The sequence below is a fragment of the Vanacampus margaritifer genome, chromosome 18, assembly GCF_051991255.1.
Source record: "Vanacampus margaritifer isolate UIUO_Vmar chromosome 18, RoL_Vmar_1.0, whole genome shotgun sequence".
In the NCBI taxonomy this organism is placed as follows: domain Eukaryota; kingdom Metazoa; phylum Chordata; class Actinopteri; order Syngnathiformes; family Syngnathidae; genus Vanacampus; species Vanacampus margaritifer.
Genome location: NC_135449.1, coordinates 4767462 through 4791114, shown reverse-complemented (window position 1 = coordinate 4791114; position 23653 = coordinate 4767462). Strand labels below are relative to the sequence as shown.

The following is a 23653-nucleotide window of genomic DNA, read 5'->3' as shown; positions in this document are numbered from 1 at the left end:
CTCCCGGCGACTTGAAATGGTTACACAGTATCAACCTGCCGCGCCGCGTGTCACTGCGCCTGCTGCCGACTGGGGAGGAAAAATGAAAATGACAAATGACCCCTGCTTGAAACTGAGATGGAAAGGCCGTAAGGAAAAGAAAGTAAACCAATTATTCAAATTAAACTAGGGGTGTCAGGCGACGATCACATTTTTTAATCGTAATTGACCGCTTGACTTCAATAGTTAATTGCAAATTTTATATCTGTTCTAAATGTACAATGAAATTTTTCTCTTCTAAGTTTTCATACTCCTGTTAACAAAAGACTAATAGAAATATGGCTGCATCTTTTGATACATTAATTTTATAGTAATTCATAAAATTGAGTTAAAATGAAAAAGATGTACTGCGATATTGATTTATGTTGGTCATTTTTCTGCCACCAGAGGGCATACGTGCATTTGTAAGACATTGGTGACATGAAAAAAAAATCGTGTGCGTTGACTTGTTTTGATGTTGCGCAGTAAATCCTCGCTGTGCCGTGTGACCTCCAGCTTTGCCGACTGCGCTCCTTTTGAGGAGAAAAGGACTCAAAATCTGCCTCGTCCACAAAAACCAATACAAATCTGTCTCGGGCGCACACACTTGTTCCATTTCATGACATTCACTGCAGGTGAAAACAGCAAAATCAACAACAATAACATTACACAAGGTTAAGACGCATGTCATTTTATTCCCTGGAGCCACACGCACACACACGCATATTGTACTGTATATACACATGATCCGCTATTTACAAATGTATCTACACATATATATTAGAATCACAGTTTGACTATTCCATACTGACAAAGCCCGCTGAAATCATTGCACAAAACCAGAGGTGGAAAATCCAGGTCCAGAAAGTAAAAACCCTGCCACTGATGCTAGCTAGCTAGCTAGCTCCAAGCAGGTAAATGAGCACCATGGGAGCTAGCTAGGGAGCTAACTAGCTGGCTCCTGAAAGTAAAACCCCTGCCACAGTTCGGCCTTAGCCCTGATGCTAGCTAGCTCTCTAGCTAGCTCCCATGGTGCTCGTTTACCTGCTAGGGAGCTAGCGAGCTAGGACCTAAAAGTAAAAACCCTGCCACAGTTTGGCTTTATCCCCTTATGCTAGCTAGCTCCCTAGCAGGAAAATGAGCACCATGGGAGCTAGCTAGGTAGTATCAGGGGTTAAAGCCAAACAGTGGCACGGGTTTTACTTTCAGGTGGAAGCTAGCTAGCTCCCTAGCAGGTAAGTAAGCACCATGGGAGATAGCTAGCTAGCACCTAAAAGTAAAACCCCTGCCACAGTTCGGCCTTAGCCCTGATGCTAGCTAGCTCCCATGGTGCTCGTTTACCTGCTAGGGAGCTAGCTAGCTAGGACCTAAAAGTAAAAACCCTGCCACAGTTTGGCTTTGACCCCTTATGCTACCTAGCTAGCCAGCTCCCTAGCAGGAAAACAAGCACCATGGGAGCTAGCTAGCACCTGGGGCTAAAGCCAAACTGTGGCAGGGTTTTTACTTTCAGGTGGAAGCTAGCTAGCTCCCTAGCAGTTAAGTAAGCACCCATGGGAGATAGCTAGGGAGATAGCTAGCTAGCACCTAAAAGTGAAAACCCTGCCACAGTTTGGCTTTAACCCCTGATGCTACCTAGCTAGTTAGCTCCCTAGCAGGTAAACGAACACCATGGGAGCTAGCTAGCACCTGGGGCTAAAGCCAAACTGTGGCAGGGTTTTTACTTTCAGGTGCTAGCTAGCTAGCTCACTAGCTAGCTCCCATGGTGCTCATTTACCTGCTAGGGAGCTAGCTAGCATCAGGGCTAAGGCCAAACTCTGGCAGGGTTTTTACTTTCTGGACTTGGATTTGCCACCTCTGCACAGAACCAAAACATTGATTTGGGAAAAAAAAGAAAAAGCAATAATAAATCACATTTTGCAGGCGTCAGTTCAAAGATACCCTAATCATGTTTAATTAGAGGGGTGGGAATCCCATTTAAGCCCCTTTCACGCCGCTTGTCATCGCCTTAAGGATTTGATTCTCTCTCTCATATGTTGAAATCATTGTTGTTGCCGATGTCGTCACACATCGAATGACCCGATTTCAGCGCGTGAAAGTGGCAATAACCCGCCTCGCTGGGTTCTGTATGAAAGCCACCGGCGCGTAAATTCCGCTGTTCCGGCTACTTTTGCGGGATATCCGCGTACGAGAGTGTATTATGTTGATCTAAAACATTACAGCTCGGGCTCGGCGCGAGGACGGGATCAAAGAAAGACCTTTTTTTTTTTTTGTATCGACCGGTCGTCGTCCCCTTCATCTGGCATGCGCGCGTGTGACCTAAAAGCAAAGAGCGATCGCGCCGCCGAATGGAACAATCATCAAAGGCAACGTGAGGAGTAAACCAAACGCGCTCGCTGCAATCCGAGGAAAAAAAAAAAAAGGTGAGCAAAAACGTTGGCAGACGTCGGTTGGGCCCGGAATAGCAAACACAATAAAGTCCAAAAGGGAAGGACACACATTGCACTTTGTCCCTGGATTGATTTTTTTTTTGCAGCGAAACAAGCAGGAGACGCCAGAAAGACAATGACAAGAATACCTCAACATTTAAGCTATTTCTCTATTAAGCGAGAAAAGTCAAGCATGAATTAATTGACATTCCAAACATTGGCTGTGCAATTAATTGAAATTCAAAAATCTGCGTAATTGTAAACAAAAATAAAATTATTAATACAAATTTGGAGTTGTTTTAATGTATATATATTTGCACCTCTTTTATTTTAAAATGACTCATTTAACTCATTCGCTGCCATTGACGGCAAAAAACAGTGAATTTATTGTATTGTAATCTTGATCCATTTTATTTTGAACAAAATGGAGGAAACAGGAAATGCAAAAGTTGCCTCATGTCTTAGCTAGAGCCAAAAACAATCGTTTTTTTTTTGTGGAGGAGGAAAATTGTGCTTGTGAATCGTGCGCAAATATTGAAAGAAACATTTTTTTTTCTTCTACTTTTGGTGAAAAGTGTTCATTTAATGGCAACATCCAGCACCTTCAACGGATTCATTATAATCAAAATCCACATTTTAAGTGATTGAAATCAAACTTGTGACTCGTGAGGAAAAAGCAAAAATGTTTGAGGTAATTCTTCCAAAGTCCATTTCAATTAACAGCAGTGTTCGAAAATATCTTAATCAAGAAAATAATAACAATAAATGCCGGGAACGATGAGACTAAAATCATAATGCAAGAACAAAAAAAAATATTTAAAATAAATCACATTTAGGCATTTTATACATGTACTTCCATTTTAAAGAGCTTTTGGGTAAGATGCTTGCACCGCGTCACAAAATGGCTGCCGCTTCACACATGGAGTGCTCCGTTTTTTTTTTTTCTTCTCAAAAATATGTTTGGCTTTTGAGGTTTACTTGGCGGATGGCGTTGTTGAAAAGAGAACCCGGAGACAAACAAAAATTTGGTCCATTTTTTTTTGTGAGAATCGAGCGAGTCTACATTCAGTATGACATCAAACGTCCGGAGAGGAATCGCCACGTGGCTCCCGGCGGGGAAACGCCGTCGTACCGAAACCGGTGCAAAAGTTGACAGAGCAATTCAAGTAAGTCGGAAGGTGACGGGAAGAAGACGAGGAGGAGGAGGAGGAGGAGGAGGAGGAGGAGGAGGAGGAGGAGGAGGAGGAGGAGGAGGAGGAGGAGGAGGAGGAGGAGGTCTCCAAAAGGATGCTACTGGCACATTTATGCGAGTCCTTCATGTGTTGCGTTCAAGGCGTCCATTTTAAAAAAGGACCGTCCTTCAAATAGTCCTCAGTAGTCCTTTAACTTACTTCCTCCTCGCTCCGTCTACGGGGTCCCGCTGCTGTTTTATCAGCTTCTCGATCTCTGCGCCCAAAGTCTGAAGGTTCTCCTGGAAAATGCAAAGCCCCGAAGTGAGTTTGGAATTCTACAGAGAGAGTTAGAACTGCCTGTCACTATCGAATGAATATTTTTTTAATCGATTAATCTATCGAATAATCAACTAATTGGATTGCTTTAGTGCTGTCACTATCAAATTTTCATTTTTAGAATCGATAAATCTATCGATTCAAACGATTAGTCGACTAATTGGATTAATTTAGTGTTGTCACTATCAAATATTTTTAGAAACGATTAATCGATAGATTAATCGGATTCATTTTAATTTGCATTAAAGTGTATTATAAAAGCATTTTTTCCCTGATTACCATTTATTAACCAGTGATTGGTGTTTTATTCATACTTCGTATTCATATAGTAATAATAATAATAAAAAAAAAAGTGGGTGGAGATTGATGTTGTATTATGTTACCAGTTCGGTCATTGTTTTCCTAAGTAAAAACATCATCAATATTGAAATCAGAGGATTTGGACATTAAAAAAAAAAAAGAGGCTCCAAACGATTATTAAAATAGTTGTCTATTAATTTCATAATCGATTACTTGTCGATTAATCGGTTAATTTTGACAGCTCTAGTTATAGACATTGTCAGGTGGAAACCATGTCCATTCAAATATGGTCAATTAAAAAAATATGGCTGTAGGGCATGTCCGTTATCCGGACGAGCCCCACTAGAGAATCCACGCTGGCATCATGTCCGACCATTTAATCATTAATCGTAATAAATCAACCATTTGATCTCTTAACTACACGAATGACTATATTGTTGTTGAACTTACCTTGAGTGTGATATTCTTCAACAGCGTGTCTTCCAGCACTGCCTGCAGCTTCCTGTTGATCTCCAGCGACAAGTCCAGCGTGAGCCCGCTGTCGGCCGGGTGCGAGGTGTACAGCGACGCCATGATGCCCCCCCGTCGACTCAGGTGGGCCTTGTTGAAGTCCGACGCCTCCGACGACAGGGCGCCCGACTCTTCCCTTAGCACGTAGCTCTGTATGATTCTGTGCGGAGGAGAAAGAAGAGTTTGGACATCCATCTGAAGGCACAAGTTGTCCTACTCATGAGGACAAAAAGGACGGACGTCAAGGATATTGAGTAAACGCTCAAATGTCTTTATGGAAAGCTGTTCCGGCATTTATTCGATATCCTGGATGGAGAGCATATCGAATAACTGCTCAAGCGGCTTTATGAAAAGACGTTTCAGCGTTTATTAAATATCTATTTTAAGGTCGTGCTAGTCGGCCAAAAAGTGGCACAAGTAAGACAGTCGTTGGACTAGTACGCAGAAAAGGACGGATATCGAATGAATGCAACGGAGCAAAGGGGGATATTAGCACAACGGTGCACTCTATATCACAAAGACACGGACAGATTTTATTTGATTTATTTTAATAAAATCAGACTTGAATTAAGTTTAAAGTTGGAAATACGAAGTTGGAAACTAAATAAACACCAATCACTGGTTAATAAACAGTAATCGGAAATTTCTTTTTATTTTTAATACACACAATTAAAACGCTAAATTAAAATGAATCCGATTAATCGATTGAATAATTGATAGATTAATCGATTCTAAAAATATACAATAGTGACAGCACTACCAATGCCCCAATTTCAAATTTTCATCCAGCCGATATTCACCAAGTTGTCCTGGAGGGGAAACAAAAAAAGAAAAAAGTGCAAATTCGTACCCATGCTCTGGAAAGAGCTCCCACTGCCTCCTTGCCACTCAACTGACAATTTCACAACGCTATTTTTAGCTGGCCGAGCGTGGGATCTGCCCTGAATTGTAATGTCGGTTGGCAATTGACGACTATTTGCCGAGAGCAAATCTGATACCGCGCCTCGGTGGACTCTTTTTCATAGGCCATTTGCTAATCAATGGATTTAACTCATTACACTGAAACGGATTTAGCGGCGGCGGCTATGAGAGTCGATTAGGGGAGGGGCGGGGACTCCCCGCTCCCCCCCCCTCCACCCGTGTCTTGGCAGCGGTCCACTCGGGCGTCCTTCACGCACTTTTTTTTTTTCTTTCCCGAGGCCACGGCCGTTACGAATTTATTAGTGTCCGTGTTAGCGTGTTGGGGAGAAGGGGGGTCTTATTATTAATGCGTCTCGGCATATGATGTCCTTCAAGGTCAATGAAAGTGGCCAATCAGGAGGGGGTTGATATGCAGAGAGTTGCATTCATTTCATACTAATACTGGTTTGGTTAGAATAAATGTACATAAGTTATCCCATATTTACTCTTATAGTATTGAAAGCGCATGATATATGTAAAACGTAACTTTGTGGATTTCATTTATCGCGGGTATTTTTTGGGGACGTAACCCCAGCGAAAAACGAGGGAACAATGCATATTATGATAAATAAACAAATGTCAGTACGAATCCATTGATTTGTCCCATCCTCGTCCTTCGACACTCACTTGGTCTTTTTCCGAATCTCCTCCACCAGCTGCTTGATGTGATCCTCCATGAACTCAAGTTTCTCCTGCTTGCGGGCCAGCGCCTTCTGCAGTCGGACGATGCGCTCCACCAGCACGGCCTTGTCCACTTCCGGGAAGCTGTCCACGACCATCACCGAGTGGCTCTCCGGCGAGCGCTCCTCGCCGCCGCCGCCGCCGCCCCCGTGCCGCGCGTTCAACGAGCCTTGTGGGAGGTAACGGCTTATTTCATCCAATTGTCACAAAATAAAATGGGATTGGGACTTCATGGTGAACTTCTTTAACTCATTCAAACCCCAAAATGTATAAATACGTTTTTTTAATACTTTGTCCTGCACTCCCAAAAACGCATTTATACGTTTTTTTTTAAAAAAAAATTTATGCTAGAACATACAGAAGGCTTTGATGCAGCTTCTGAACTGAAGCAATGGTAGTTACTACAAAAAATGGCCAGCAGGTGGCTGGAGAGTATAAGAGATCAACCAAGGCCATGTTGAAAAAATCTTGTTTACTCACAATTCTAAATATATTGATGAATAATGATGAAACTTAGCTATATTGTAATGCTAATTGCTGCAAAACGGAAACTGATGAAGAAGAGACTCTAATCTTTCTTTTGGTAGGTTCCATGTTTTTAAAGCAATAGAACAGAATATTCCGTGGACCTCGCAAAATCAGTCCAAATCCAGTTAAAACAAGCCAGGAGCGAAGGGGGGTTGCTTCAGTGAAAATGGCTTCGAGCGAATGAGTTAATGAATCTGGTGTGATGAAAGATTTGTGACAAACCAGGTGAAGCACCTGAGGAACTCGACCGGCTGCCCATGCTGCCGCCGTCGCGGTCGCATCCCCCGTTCTCGACCTGCTCCAGCCGCTTTCGTGCTGAGACAAAAGAAAAGGGGGGAAGGGGGGGGTATATATTACTTTGTGTAATAACTCTTTGACTGCCAGACGTTTGACGAAATGGTTAGTTTCACCTCTGTTTTGAAACAAACGTCTTTGGCACTCCTCCATAGGATTTTACTAAACGTTATTTAACGTTTTTGGCAGTCAAAGAGATAATAGTCATATAAAAACCTCAAATGACTAAACTGAACATCATTTTGTGAGCTTGATCACCAATTCGAGACAGAACTCTTGTAACTTCGAATCTTGACTTATAGCCCCCCCCCAAATGCTTTAAAAAAAACAATGAGTTGAAACAGCAGGGCAATTTTGTCCTCATCAAAAAAGGATTGTTCTGCCTTAGGAGGTCTGCACTCTACTGATTATCACTCTAGGCATCAATCTATTTCCATCTGAACCTGAGCATTTATTTTTATTATTTTTTATTCCTCACCAAATTACCTTAACCTTTTCCGTCACTGTATTCATTATTCATAACACGCTTCAATCACGCGCATTTCAAATCCTTACATTTAAATTCATGCCAAAGCGAAGTCCAATTACTTTCCTCACGTCTGCTCGAATAAAAGTAATGCAGGTTGAGAGAGTGCATACTAAGCTAAGAAGAGCTTGGAGAAAAAAGAAAAAAAAAAGTCGAGAAAGATTAGCTTAACTAAGAGGAATGATCACAGGCTGCCTTCGGGAAACCTGAACTAGCTTCTCTGCATGGATGCACATCACGTGCATACGTCATCGAAAAGCTGAACTTGGCGTATGTGACTAGAGAAACTAATTCCAGGTTTTCATACTCTTAACAAAAGTGGGGGGAAAATGTGAAACTAATAGAAATAGTTCATATGAATTTTTGACGTTTATAGCCGTCAATGGCAGTGAATGAGTTAATAAAAATTTTTACACTCCACACTTACAAAATCTGCATAATCGTCAAAAAAGAAAAAAAAAATACTAATTTTGTGTTGTTTACATTTATACATTTGCACCTTTTAAAATAATGAATTTAATAAATGTTTTTAATCCAAAAGGAACTGATTTTAAATTTTGTACCAAAAAATAAATGATCGTCCCAATATTGATTTTCAATTATTATCAAAATAACAGTAATTAATATTTTCTTCATAGTCGAGCAGCCTTAAATTGTGATGTATAATCACAATTTTTTTTTAAGAACAAAGGTTTATTATTTCACGAATAGTCTGAATTTTTCGAGAATATTTTTGAGACCAAATACATATTTTCAGGATGAACGGCATTATTATTACAAGTTGTATTTTTGTAAAAAATCATTTGTTAAAATTTGAATATTCCCTCATGAAACTTTGATATCGCTATAATATTTCAAATTTAACTTTGAAAAATACAACTTTGTCAACCTCACTTTTTTTCTTGGAAAAATCAAGAATATGTTTTTCCTTTAAAAAAAAATGTGGTGCATCTTTTCAATTACAAAAAAGGGATGTATAATAACAGAAATCTCTGTATGAAGAAAGTCTTCTCTTTTTTTTTTTTCAACAAAGGTTTATTTCATGAATATAGTCGAGGAAAAAAAGTCAGAATTTTTCAAGAATATTTTTACGGCCAAATACATATTTTCAGGATGAATTTTTTATTACAAGTTTTATATTTGTAAAACCGTTTGCTAAAATATGAATATTCCCTCGTTAAACTATTGTTATAATATTTCTAAAATACAACTTTGCTCACTCTTAACTCTTTGACTGCCAGACGTTTTCAGAAAAGGGATGCCGTGGGTGCCAGCCGATTTAAGCATTTTTGACTGATCTTTCAAGGTCCACAGAAAATGTTGTGTTTGGACTATGGACTCTCATCTTTCATCAGAAAAAAGTTTGTTTCTACCTTATTCCGTTTTTCAGTAATCAACAATAGAAAATGGTTAGTTTCACCTCAGTTTTGAAAAAAAAAACAAAACGTCTTTTAACGTCTTTGGCACTCCTCCATAGGATTTTACTAAACGTTATTTAACGTTTTTGGCAGTCAAAGAGTTAAATCAAGAATATTTTTCCTTTAAAAAAAAACAAATTTGAATTTGTAATAACATTGACTTTTTCTTTCCAAAAAAAAAAGTTTCTTTTTTAACACCTCTATTCATTTCTGTACTTAAATTAAAAACAACAAAAATGGGAGTTAGCCCACGCTAGCTCTCAGTGGCTTATGCAGCAATGTAAAATAAATAAATAAATAAATAAAATAAAAATCGCCCCCCCCTGTAAGGATCACTGCACCCAGAGAGTTTACGATAATCCCCGCATTAAAAGGACACGCTTATTACGCGTGCCGAACTCAAGGTTATTTCCTGACCTTGCGTTAGCTGCTTTGTCAGGTCCTTGATGTTGGCCGCCTGTTTCCTCTTCTGAGTCACCAGCTCGTCCCGCAGCTCGTCCACTCGCGTCTTGAGCCGGCTCAGTTCGCCTTGCAGCGCCGTCCTCTCCTCCTGCAGGCCGCGCACCTCCTGCTGCCTCAGCACCTCCTCCTGCTTGAGCCGCCGCGACTGCAAGATGGCCGACAGATGGAGGAGATATTAGCCAATCTAAAATGGGGGGCATTTTTTTTTCCCCCGATACGGTTCTAATTGGGTCTCGTTAAGATGGTGCAGGTGGAACTAATGTTGAGATTAGCGTCATTTGTGATGTCTTGGCAGTAAACATCACTATTATTATACTATGCACCTGTTCAGATGTTATGCTAATGAACAACTAAGCACCCACTTAAGCACTAAGCGAGCGCTCCCAACCTTGTCGTCCAGCGCACTGTTTGTCTCCTCCAGCTTGGCCCGCAGCTCGGCGAAGCGGCCGCCGAGCTGATCCAGCTGGGACTGCAGGGCGTTGCTCTCCGACTGCAAATGCGCGTTCTTGCTGCTGAGCTTCTCGGTGAAGCCCAGCAGCTCGGCCTCGCGCTCCCTGCTGCCCCACACGTCCCGCTGGAGGTCGGCCATCTGGCCGTTCAGCGAGTCCACCTCGTCGCAGCGGGACGTGAGCTCCTGCTGGTCCCTGCCCGTACATCGCGTTCAAACAATCAGCCGGAGATGGAAAATGGAAAAATAAATGAAAGTGAAAATTAATACAGATATAAAAATATATAATTCAAAAAAATTGATATAAATGGGAATAAAAACGGAAAAAAATGATCCATAAATAAATGTAAAAATAATTAAAAACAATAATTGCGACTTGTGACAGTGGACAAGATAGTTGTGTCCATTGCTGGAGCGGCGAGACTTCCTTGTTTGCCGACCCGCTCACTCGACTATTGAAAGGCAATTTGCAACGGCAGAATCCAACCCAAGAAACACTTAGGGCCGCCCCCTCATTTTAATATTATTTCAAGCATGAAATAAATAAATGTGAGAAAAGAGCGTTTTTTATTTCTTGCTTGATATTTAATATTTATGTTTATTTATTTTTTTTATTCATTGATTTTTATATTCATTTTTATTGTTTGACTCATTTTTTATTTACTTATTTATTTTAATATTTATTTCCACATGTATTTTTATATTCATTTTTTTATCTCGTTTTTTATTTTTGTATTATTTTGCTTTTGTGTATTTTTGTATTTATTTCCACAAGTATTTTTACATTTTTATTTTTTAAATCTAGTTTATTTTTGTATTTTTACTTTTATTTATTTGTGTATTTCCACATGGATTTTTATTTATTTATTTTTATCAGAATTTTTACTTGCGTTGTTTTTATTTCCATTTATATTAATTTTTTAACTATATTTTTCATATCCGTTTTTATTTTCACTATATACTTGACTTCAATTTTGGCAGTTTTGGTCCTCCATAGATAAGCGCATGACGTGCGTAGCTACCGTTGATGCTCCTCCTGCAGCGCGGCCATCTTGTTCAGCTCGTCCCGCTGGCGTCCGATCTCGGCCTTCTGCCTGTTGATGATCTCCCGGTACTTGCTCAGCTCGTCCTCCCAGCGCGGGCGTTCGTCCTCCAGACACTTTAACTGGAGAGCGTGACAAGCAGGTTGGAGGCGGCGGCGGCGGCGATGGTATGACGCGGCCGAGCGGCGTGCGCCGCGACACAAACCTTGGTGCGAAGCGTGTCCAGCTCATCCATGCTCTCCTTGTAACTCCTCTTCAGGTCGTCCAGCTCTTTGGCTTTCACGCGATGTACCTGCAATAGTCGCAAATCTCTCAACCTTGCTGTCTTATAAAAAGAAGGGCACTTGAGCGTCTTACGGACAAAAAAAAGGAATAAAATATCCGAAAAAAACCCCACAACAAATCAAAGCCAAAAAGTGGGAATTTTCAAATTAAGTTTGTATTTCACAAAGAAAAGTCAACTTCCAATCAGAGGAAATTTGATTGAAATCTGTCTTTTAAGTAGGGCCCGATTATAATCTGCCGATTATTGCCCTTCAAACTAATCGGCCAATTAGCCATTTATTTTCCCCTTAAAACGTTATCATCGAAGAAAACCGAAGTTTCCCACACTGCGAAAAAGCCCTGACTGCACCATTTTGTTTGCGTAGCATTAGCAACAGGCTAGTGTGTAGCGTATGTTATTCTGTTGTTAATGACATCCCAGTAGGAGTTAACTGTAAAACTAAACACACGACAATAAAAATAACATCCACTGTATATTTAAATACAAAACATGCTTTGTTTTTAAAACATCACTAGCCTAGCGCTAATGATAAAAGCGAAGGGAGGATCCCATTCAAATGCTAACCGGAAGTTAGCATCGACTTTGGCAGTGTTTTTCCTTCAAATAACGAATATTCACACACAAATGTTGTAGGGAACACATAGTAAGATAACACTACGTTAAAGGCACAAATTCTTCCCACTTTGAGAAAAATGAGAATTCAATCGTAACTTTCTTCTGGTACTCACTTGTGTACGGCACCACACTGCCCCCAAGAGGCCAAAACGCACAGGAACAGCCAGTATTTGTTCTTCCTGTTTTTTTTTTTGTATATTCTATTATTATTTCACATTCATATTTTTTATTAATAAGTATTAAAAAAAAAAGATTTTCTGCATTATATACATTTAAAAAAAATATCGGCAGATTAATAGGTAATTGGTATTTTTCTGTCAAAAACCGGTATCGGCATCGTCTTAAAAAAAACAATGCATCGGTCGGGCCCAACTTTTAAGTGATTATTTCATTTGTTTTATGACACCATCAATGTGTGGATTCTTGCAAAATTTTAATGGGGACATCTTTTTAAGAATATCGTGCACATCAAAACTGAAGACCAATATAATTTTTCCTCATACAAAATATTTATATCAACGTGTGGATTATTTTACTGGAACAAAAAAACATATTGTAACATATTTAAAAAAATAAAATAAAATATCATTTTCGAGCACAATTATATATTAGTCAGAGGCATTTTTATTTTATTTTTTACATATTTTATGACATCAATTAGTGGATTTTCACTATTAACTCTTTGACTGCCAAAAACGTTAAATAACGTTTAGTAAAATCCTATGGAGGAGTGCCAAAGACGTTAAAAGACGTTTGTTTCAAAACAGAGGTGAAACTAACCATTTTCTATTGTTGATTACTGAAAAACGGAATAAGGTAGAAACAAACTTTTTTTTCTGATGAAAGATGAGAGTCCAATCTTTCATTTGGTAGTATGTGTGTTTCCATAGTCCAAACACAACATTTTCTGTGGACCTTGAAAGATCAGTCAAAATGCTTAAATCGGCTGGCACTGGGGACAACCCGTTTCTGAAAACATCTGGCAGTCAAAGAGTTAACAAAAGTGGGGTAAAAAATGTTAAACTAATAGAAATAGTTCAAATGAATTTTTGACGTCTATAGCCGTCAATGGCAGTGAATGAGTTAATTAACGTAAAATAAAAATAAATAAAAAAGTAGATCTAAAAAAAAACAACAAAAACAAATATAGACACGAAACAGCAAATAATTCTCAAAATTCATCTCGCAACATGATTTGCGCAGTTCTCATATAACGAAGCGTTTTATTTTTCATTGTAATCGGTGAAATTGTTTGTGTGGTGCGGCGCGCTCGACACCAACATGAAAGCGACGTGCAATGATGTTTCGCCTCATCTTTTAAACAAAGCCATTAACAGGACTGGTGAGAGTCAACTTTTCCAAGAAGCTATTAGCGGGCCGCGGTATCCACGACAACCTGCCACCAAATGAGACGGAGCAAAACCTATTTCCTATTTGCTCCGTTAATTCAGGACTTGCGTGCTTATTTCAATGCTAATGGGAGTTTTGTTTTGTATAATTTATGATGTCTCTTGAGCATAGTGAACTATGATAAAGGAAGAAAATCTGCGTTTTTTTTTTTAAATACATTTTTTCAGCGGCGATATTTCTCAGAACGGAGGCAATATCAAATCAAGGAAAAGCAATGTTTGTATTCGACGCGAAGGTTGGGAAGACGCGCGTTTTAAATTGGAACGTTGACAGCTAACTGAAAATGACGGCAGCTTTTAAGAGCTTTCTATTTATGCGTTTCAATTTGAGGCTTTTGGGGGGCAAATGAGCGAGGCGGCGGGAAGACAGGAAGTGGGTGATGTCTTCTGGGCTTGCTGTCCGGATGCTCTGCTTCATATTGATTATTTCTAGGCCATTTATTTTTAAAGTGTCCTTCCTTTTAGAAAGGATGATGATGGCGGGGGTGAAAAAAACTAACAACAAAAAAACCAGGCCATTGTGTTTGGATTAAGTCCATGCTTGTGCACATGCGTATCATTTTTTGTTCAAGCCTCTGGAACGGTTTTGTGCTTCAAGACCAGCAATAAATAATATGACTATCAGGTGTTGATTTCCATTTAATATAAATGTGTAACCAGGATGTAGATGCGGGAATCATTTCGTTGCATACAAAATGCTCTCACCTCTAATTGGTCCGTTTGTTCCTGCTTGTGTTTCGCTAATTCTCCTTTGGTCTCCCTCAGTTTAGCATCCAGCTCATTTGATTTGATCTCTTCCGATTCCTGTAGGACGAATAATAACAAAAGACCCGCCCCCGTCAATCATCGTCTTGCCCTCATATCCACCGCCATTGTTCTTTATTCATTAATTAAGACGCAGAAGAAAGCAGCTCTTTACCACCACCGCAAGGCGCATGTGAAAACTGCAGCAAAAATCATTTAATTAAACAGCCCATTGGTTTTCTACACTGCTTATCCTCACTCGGGTTCACGAATATTTTTGTATTTGAGAGGAAATTGTTAAGTAAAAATGCATCATTTATTTGCTTAAACTGCTTTTCATTAATATAGACGTCAAAAATTAATTTGAACTATTTTTATTAGTTTATCATTTTTTCTCACTTTTGGTAACAAGAGTTTGAAAACCAAGAATTGTTTTTATTGTATTAAAAATTGGGATAAACTAGTGAAGTCATGTGATTAATTACGATTAAAAAAATTAATCGCCTGACGCCCCTAATTTTTAATAATATTTTCTTAAAAAAAAAAAAAAAAGTTTATTCTTTTTTTATAGAAAAGATTATTAAAATGTCTTAATCGCCTGATGCCCCAAATTTTTTAATAATCTTTTCTTTAAAAAAAATGTTTATTAATTTTTATTTTTTTAAAGAAAAGATTAAAAATTAGGAGTATCAAGTGATTTAAATTTGTAATTAATCCCATGACTTTACTAGTTAACTCACGATTAATCAGAAATTTTTACATCTGTTCTAAATGGACAAAAAAAAATTCTAGGTTTTCATACTTCTTGTTAACAAAAATGGAAAAAAAAGTTAAATAGAAATAATCAAATGATTTTTTGACGTCTATAGCCGTCAATGGCAGCGAATGAGTTAAAAATGTGCAGAATTCTACAAGTTACTTCCTGTTAAAGATTAAATAGCTCTTAATATGAAAAGAAAAATACACTGAGCGGTCACCAATGTCTTACGAATGCACATATGCCCTCTAGTGGCAGAAATTACTGTATCAATGACTAAAAGATGCAGCCATATTTGTATGAGTTTAACATTTTTTCCGACTTTTATGTTAACAAGAGTATTTAGAACAGATATGCAAATGTGCGATTAATCGTGAGTTAACTATTGAAGTCATGCAATGAAGAAAAAATTAATCGCCTGACACCACTAATATGAAAATGAAAGCAAATATATAGAATACAATGACAGTTAAGAACGTTCAAAGTGCACAGCCTTTGGAACATATTATTCCAATTATAATTGAGCTCAATGGGAATTATTTTATTTTTTTCTTCAGTTGGAAGGTCGCCCAAGCGTCATAGAACAGATTGCATTTCGCCCTGTTTTTAAATAAACAGAATACAAAAATGTGTTCCCGACCTGGTATGTTCGGATCATGTCCTGGCAGTTCTTGCGGATCTGCTCCGTCTCTTCTTTGGCTTGCGTCAGTTTGGACGTGATGTCCCTCAGCTTGTCTTTTGACTCCTGCGCACAGACAGGAGAGACAGATGGAAAACATGATTCATTCGTTTTGAGGGACAGTCTCTGGCATACATCGATTCTCATTTGATTCACGTCTGTGAAGCCGCGCACATTAATACGATTGCTTCAGCGATCATTTAGTTAGCCTGAAGTCGTAGTTGCATTTAATGATATCCATTTTTGTGTGTGTGCGCGCGTGTGGACACGGAAAGATGTTTGCCGTGTAAGTTTTCCCCGGGGAGGTTATAAATAAATAAAACATTATCATTATCAAGAAATAGCTCCGACCTCACTGTGTAATTTTCATCCCATTTCAGATTGCCAATCAAATCGAAAAATATACGCAACTAATCATGCTTTTGTCAGCAGCTGGCGCAATTTCAAAACGCTCCTTATTTAAACATCGAAACGAAGACAATACACATCAAAACCGCGTTTCAAAATGTTGCCTGGAAATGAAGGTCGAGGCAATTTAATTAACCACGTCAACGCTTATGATTCTTGATTGCTTTTCAAAAATAAACATTTCATTAGCATAAGTGCGCATATTCACCGGGTGATAAAAATATACAGATTGAGGTTGTTGTTTTCTCATTCATGCTTTACATTATTTTGACAAAAGCGTTGGAATGAGATGAAGTGAAAACGGGAAAATGAAATTCTATTTGTGAGTATTTACTACAAATCATGTCATCTTTGTCAGTGGCAGATTCAGGTTAGAAAATACTTGAGAAGAAAATATTAATTACGATTAATTAATTAGTAATAATTGAAATCACGATTAGGACTAGGAAAAATTATACCACGATATTTCAAAGAAATAAAAAAATAATTACCGAACAATAGATTTGTGATTGGTCCTACGGAATAATATCACTTTTTTTTTTTTAAATACTGAATTTAATATTGAAGCCACCTTTTTTTTCCACAATTGAAATGTAAACAAATATCAAAAATAGCAACCGTAATGTACCCCTGCGAGGTCTAATTGTAACACAACTGCTTAAAGCACATTCACACAAAGAAAACACAAACCTTCAGAAGTCAGTGGCAAATTTCACGAGTCAAGAAAGTCCATTATTTTCTCCTCTTAACTTTAACGGCAACAGCTTTCCTGCAAACAATTGTATTTTTTGCATCATATCTGACCTCCAAAGGACGAAGGTAGCTCACTGCCACTTTGCTGAAGACGCGACCCAACTGGATGCTCACAGTCTCGCGTGCGCCGACATTGTTTTTTATTCAGCGGCCGACGACGCGTGTATGTCCGAATGGACAAGTCTGGCTTTAAATTAGTCGTTTTAAAATAAAAAAAAACATTTAAACAACTCAAATTTAATATTAACTCGTTCACTGCCATTGATGGCTATAAACGTCAAAAATTCTTTCTATTAGTTTAACATTTTGTTCTACTTTTGTTAACGGGAGTATGAAAACCTAGAAAAGAAATGATTGTAAATTTAGAACAGATTAATCCTGAGTTAACTAGTGAAGTCATGCGATTAATTATGATTTCAAATTTTAATCGCCTGACGCCCCAAATTTTAAATAATCTTGTTTTCTTTTTTAATTCATTCACTGCCATTGACGGCTATAAACGTCCAAAAATCATTTTAGCTATTTCTATTAGTTAAAACTTTTTTTCCACACTTTTGTTAACAAGAGTATGAAAACCTAGAATTTTTTTTATTGTACATTAAAATGTGTGATTAATCGTTAGTTAACTGGTAAAATCATGCGATTAATTACAATTAAAAATTTAAAATGCCTGTCGCCCCTAATTTTATAATCTTAAAAAAAAAAAGATGATAAAATTAAAAGAGAAAAGATTATAAAATGAAAAGAAAAAAGATTATTAAAAATTAGGGGCGTCAGGCGATAAAATGTTTTCGGAATTAATCGCATGACTTCACTAGTTAACTCACGATTAATCACAAATTTTATATCTGCTCAAAATGTACAATACATTTTGTGTTTACGTTTTCATACTCTTGTTAACAAAAGTGTTTTTTTTTTTTAAACTAATAGTAATAAATAGTTCAAATGAATTTTTGACGTTTATAGCCGTCAATGGCAGTGAATGAGTTAATGTCCATGCCCGAACAAAAAAACACAAAAAAAAAGCCACTTGCCTTGTGGGCATCGGCCTCACTCTTGAGTTTGTTCTGCGCCCATTTGACCTTGATAAGATGAGAGTTGTTCTCCTCCTTCAACTTTTCCACCTCGCGCGTCAGCCGGCCGACTTCGCCCTCCTGAGAACGACCAAGCAAACGCAATGCAACGACCGCGGGAGCGAAACATCTTCGACTTCCCGGTCAAACGATCATTTCCGGAAAACGAAAGGAGGGCCGACCTTGGCGTCGCACAGCTGTTGCAGACGGCCTCGCTCTTGAGCCAGCTGGTTCCCTCGCAGGGCCTGGCGGTCCACTTCCTTTGTGGCCTCGCGCAGCTTCTTCTCCAAGCTCTCCTTGTCTCGCCTCAGGTCCAGGCCCTCCTTCTCCCCGCGGACGTATTTCATCACCATGGTCTCCTTTTCTTGCCGCGCTTCGTCACACTTTCTGTTCGCCTGAAAGGGAGAGTAACACCTTTTTTGAGATACAAGCAGTTAGCTCAGGCGAAGTGTTCACCCCCCCCCCCCCCCCAAGACTTTTTAAACCTCTCGCAGGCGATATGTGATAAAAGCCGTTCTACTCGAGCTCTTATTGTTCAATGGACGGTGAAATTAAAACTCATTGGGTGTGAAGAGAGGAAAAAAAAAAAAAAAAAAAAACTCCAACTGAAGTGTGCACGGTTCTGGATGAAAAATGCCTATTTGCTTTACAGGTGATTATTTCCAATAACAAGTTTGACGTGCTAAAACTTTATCTTTCTGGTTACTAAAGTTAAGCACAATGCAAAAAACAAACAACAACAAAAAAAACACTGAATTGCACAAAATTTTAATAGCTTTTATTTTAATGCATAATTTGCTGTTTAAAATCGACTGGCCGCTTACAGATGACAAATCTGCTCATGACGTGTTGGTAACTTGGTATTTGGTAGTAATCATAAAAGTAACTAGAAAAAGTGCAGTTTCTGTAGAAATTGCGTGGGAATGCTTAGAAAGTAAATCAAAAGATACATTACGTGAAAATGACTAATTGTTCATTGTAGTTGGCTGATAAATAAAAAGAAAACAGCATTAACACTAAGGAGCTTTAAATCGGGAATCGTACCCAGAACCTTCCACATGCCTGTCATGTGCTTTAACCGCCGCACTATTGTGGCCATGGAAGTATCTGTGAGTATTGTTTGTAAATGTATCGAGTAATCGAGTGTGATAATAAAAGGTAACTAGAAAAAGTGCAATTTCTGCAAAAATTGCACGGGAATGCTAAAAGCTAATAAAAGCGTGTGGAATGCTTAGAAAGTAAATAGAAAGATAAATGATGTGAAAATTACTCATTATTAATTGTAGTTGGATGATAAATAAAAAAAGAAAAAGTTGTGTGCTTTAACTCTTTGACTGCCAAAAACGTTAAATAACGTTTAGTAAAATCCTAGGGAGGAGTGCCAAAGACGTTAAAAGACGTTTGTTTCAAAACAGAGGTGAAACTAACCATTTTCTATTGTTGATTACTGAAAAACGGAATAAGGTAGAAACAAACTCTTTTTTTCTGATGAAAGATGAGAGTCCAATCTTTCGTTTGGTCGTATGTGTGTTCCCATAGTCCAAACACAACATTTTCTGTGGACCTTGAAAGATCAGTCAAAATGCTTAAATCGGCTGGCACCCACGGCCATCCCTTTTCTGAAAACGTCTGGCAGTCAAAGAGTTAACTCTTACTCTAACAACCGCACTATAGTGGATATGGAAGTATCTGTGACATTGTATGCAAATGTGTAGCGTAATCGAGTCGAGCTGAAAAGATGGATTCATTTAGTAATAAAGATGTCAAATTATATTTATTGGACAAGGATTATTTCAGAAATTGCATTTGGGGGGGAAAAAAACCCGTTTGAGGCCGAGGCTCCAATTTGAAGAAATTCAGCATAAATAATGGTACAAAGAAAGACGTTTTACGTTACGACTGGTTGCGCCACTCCTACAACCACTTTCAAATCAGCACATGTATCTATTTACTGTAAACCAAGGGGCAAATGGATCAAAAAGCAGGTTTAACGTGACTCAAAGAGCCGTAACACAGCGTCCGTCCGGTTTCACCTGTTCCAGGCGGTAGGTCATCTCCTTCTGCATCCGCGTCAGGCCAGCCTTCGCCGCCTGTTCCTGCTGAATAAGTTTGTCCCGGGTCTCCTTCAGCTCCCTCTGCAGCTCCTTAGCCCTGCCCTCCAACTGTCAGCACAAACGCAGACGGGGATGGTAAACGGGACAAACGTGTTGTCGGGGAATGAGTCGGGCCGCCGGTGCCGCTTCTCTGCGGCGATATCGGATTCTTTGATATCGTCACGGCAGGCCCGTGTCTGCCTTAATTTTGTCTGGGGTGTGATTAGCGTCAATCTTTTTGTGCTGATAAAATCCAAACAGTTTGTGTGCCAAAGAGGAACACGGATGTATGATACGGCTTTAAAGACATACATTTTTTTTATTACATAAAAAAAAAAAGATAAAACTACTAAGATCTCCTCAACGCTGAAAGTTGTGGTAAATGAAAATCAAAATGTGAGAATAGACAACAAGAGGAAAATGAGAAAATGGCACTAACATTTGTGATGGTGCCCAAGTGCTGCTTCTCGGTCTCCGCTTTCTTTTTCAGCTCCTCCTTCATGTTGTCCTTCTCGGAACAGATGCCCAAGATGAGGTCCTGATGCCTCTTGTTTTCCTCCAGCAACCTTCACAACACACCAATTGGACTTAATGCGTAAATGCGACAAATTGGAATGTGAAGGTGAGGATTTTTTTTAAATATGGCATTTAATTGAATGTTTTTTTCCCTCTAGGTCTCTGGAAAAAAAATTGTCAAAATTATTATTATTTTTTTTTTTTTTACATAGTGTTTCCTTGCTATAATATGCAGATTTCTTTTGAGTGCAATTTTGCAGGCTTTTTTTTTTACGGTAATGTACCTGTTTTATAAAATTAACGAAGGTTTGAACATTGTGAATGTTTTAACAAGAGAGATTAAAATTTTCATAATTAATGGCATGACTTAACTCACGATTAATCATACATTTTATATCTGTTCTAAATGTAGAATATTCTTTTCTAGATTTTCATACTCAAAAAAAAAAATTAACAAGTGGAAAAAATGTTAAACTAATAGAAATAGTTCGAATGAATTTATGACGTCTATAGCCGTCAATGGCAGTGAATGAGTTAATTATTTAGACTTAATAATAATTAAAAATGTGCAATATTCTTTTATAGATTTTCATACTCAACAAAAAAAAATTAACAAGTGGAAAAAATGTTAAACTAATAGAAATAGTTCGAATGAATTTATGACGTCTATAGCCGTCAATGGCAGTGAATGAGTTAATTATTTAGACTTAATAATAATTAAAAATGTGCAATATTCTTTTATAGATTTTCATACTCAACAAAAAAAAATTAACAAGTGGAAAAAATGTTAAACTAATAGAAATAGTTCGAATGAATTTATGACGTCTATAGCCGTCAATGGCAGTGAATGAGTTAATTATTTAGACTTAATAATAATTAAATAATCAAAAAATTTCAGCGTCCAAATTTTTTAATTGTCAGATTAAGAGACACGAAAAGGAGATGACAACGTTTTTTAAATTGTCTAAAAATGTCCAGAAAGTGGCCATAAAACTGAGGAAAAGCAGAAAATTACCATAGAATGTCCATCAAATAGCCCAAAAATTAAAAAAAAAAAAAGAAGAAAAGACAGGAAAGAAAATGTTCAAAAAGTAACCATAAAATGTCCAAAAACAAAAAAAGAAATCCTGAAAATTACCAATAAATGTCCCCAAAATTTTTTAAAAAAATCTGAAATTTGACAGAAAGGCAGAAAATCTACAAATGTATGAAAAACATTATAAATTAAAAAACAATATATTAAAAAAAAAACTAACACCGGGGCACTCAGTAGATTAGACTAACCCTAACACACTGTTTCCTTCATCACAATGTTAAAATGTCTTTTTTGTTATTTATTTGGCCTAAAATGGCTCTTTTGACAGGAAAGGTTGCTGACCCCTGCTCTAAGTGGGAATAGAATGTCAAAAAAGCTGCGAAACTAATAAACAGTTCAGACAAAAATGAACATTTTAGAAGAGTATATACCTCTGGATGGACTTCTCCTGCTGCGCATACTTGTACTGGACGCACTTCTCAAAAACCAACATGCAGTCCTCCTGCTCCGAAGGGACCCCATTGACGGGTGGGCTTCCTTTCCTCCCGCCCTCTCTTCCAACTCCGGGAATCTGACAGGTCATCAGCTCCGACTCGAGCTCGTCCAACAGAGACTCCTGCGACAGCGACCGCTGGATCTGTGAAATCAGCTTCCGGCTGCAGTCCGTGTCGTACGGGCTGGACGTAGAATCGGAGGGCGCTGACATGTCGGCGCCGCTTTGAGGGCTGGAGGCCGGCGAGGAGCTGACGGTGTCCGAGGTGGGGGTGGAGGGGCCGTTGGAGATGCCCGGTGCGGCGGCCGTGGAGTCGGGGGGTGAGTTTTGGGAAGTGCCGTGGATTGACGGGGATGGCGGACTCTCGGTTAATCCATTGTGGCTCGGTGGTGACGGCTCCCCGCCGTTCGGAGAATCGTTGTCTTCGTCAAAAGTCAATACAGCTTCGACGGAGGGGGAGCTTTCAACGGCATCACCCGGGGCCACCAAACAGCCTTCATTTAAAACAGGTGGCGGCTTTTCCTCTTCTGTTGAACATGTAATACTATCACAGTCGTCATCCGAGGCCGGCTCACCCCCTCCTTTTTGTCGTTCTATCTTTGCCGTTGAAAAACTATCGGTATTAGCTTCGATGAAGTCACCTTTTGTGTGCACACATTCATCTGCTATACAATCATCGGACGTGGGTTCTTGTTTTTCTCCTTTAGATGTGCAGTTCTGGAGCTGCTGCACTGGCGGGAACTCGCCTATCAAGTCCACGTCCGACCCCTCCGTCATGTGTGCATCCGAGGCTGGATCAGGTTGCTCCATGGTGCCTTCTATGCATCAAATCTGGCAAATTAGAGGGAGAGGAATAATTTAGTGGGAGACTGAAGGGTGCCAATATTGTTTCAGGCTATTTATTCAACCTATAATACCTAGAATAAACTCATACTACTTGCTTGACCGGGTTGTGAATAGAATATATCAGTTTATATTCTATCAGTGCTTCCACACTACTTGGTATAGTGACTTCCTTGTGAGTAACGATTTCCACAATACATATTCTAAATTGCAAAGGGACTCAAATGTACACTACAAAGTAGGTGTGGTCACCTTGAATTGATTCAGCTACTGATATGTGGCACGGAACACCAGAAAGCTATGCTAGTCATCTCACACACCTTGAAAGTGTTAAATGAGAATTCGTCATCTGTCATTAACGTATGAAGTTAAACAGTTATCAGCTTTCAAGCAGCAATAAGCGTGGATGCTCCTTTTGACAGGTGTCAGCTGTCAAGATAACAAAGCCATAACGTCCACTTTTGAGCCCTTATTAAATAAGTATTCGGTCGCGGCCGTACCTTGTAGTATCACCGTGTAGATTGCAAACCGAAATATGCTAAACTGGCATCCTGATGCGATTTGTAGTCATTTGAATCGAGCTAAAGCCTACCATGCAGATGATAGCACGCAAGGTTATTAGCTTGCTTGTAGCATGTCGAGTTCCGACACTGTCGTTATTAAATATAAATAAACACCAAACGTCAGAACAATGTATTTTAATAAAGCAACACCAGACGTTAATGCGTCCGTCAGGCTAAACTGTTTAGTTTGGCTTCTGGCGATCATAGTGAAAACATTTAGCTAGCCTACAGCTACAAGCTAAGCTATTATGTCTCATTTCCGC

General features: G+C 38.8%; 1 protein-coding gene across 3 annotated transcripts; it reads right to left on the bottom strand.

Moving 5' to 3' along the window:
* Positions 1–1808: 1808 nt before the first annotated feature.
* ccdc186 (coiled-coil domain-containing protein 186) lies at positions 1809–22794 on the bottom strand. 3 transcript variants are annotated; one of them, XR_013289229.1, is made up of 16 exons: positions 21923–22794; positions 20379–20505; positions 19880–20008; positions 18029–18241; positions 17808–17927; positions 15574–15678; positions 14138–14236; positions 11328–11414; positions 11102–11244; positions 10020–10275; positions 9587–9776; positions 7154–7246; positions 6350–6572; positions 4703–4922; positions 3721–3915; positions 1809–3654 (listed from the first exon to the last, which is right to left on the bottom strand). XR_013289229.1 is itself a non-coding variant. In XM_077551018.1 (15 exons), exons 1-15 carry the CDS (start codon positions 22792–22794, stop codon positions 3832–3834), a joined length of 2961 nt encoding a protein of 986 aa, XP_077407144.1. In that variant the 3' UTR covers positions 1809–3831. The 3 variants fall into 3 exon arrangements, 2 of the variants coding, with proteins under 2 accessions (XP_077407144.1, XP_077407145.1); XM_077551018.1 differs by having other exon boundaries at positions 1809–3915; XM_077551019.1 differs by having other exon boundaries at positions 1809–3915; positions 7166–7246.
* Between the last annotated feature and the right edge of the window lie 859 nt (positions 22795–23653).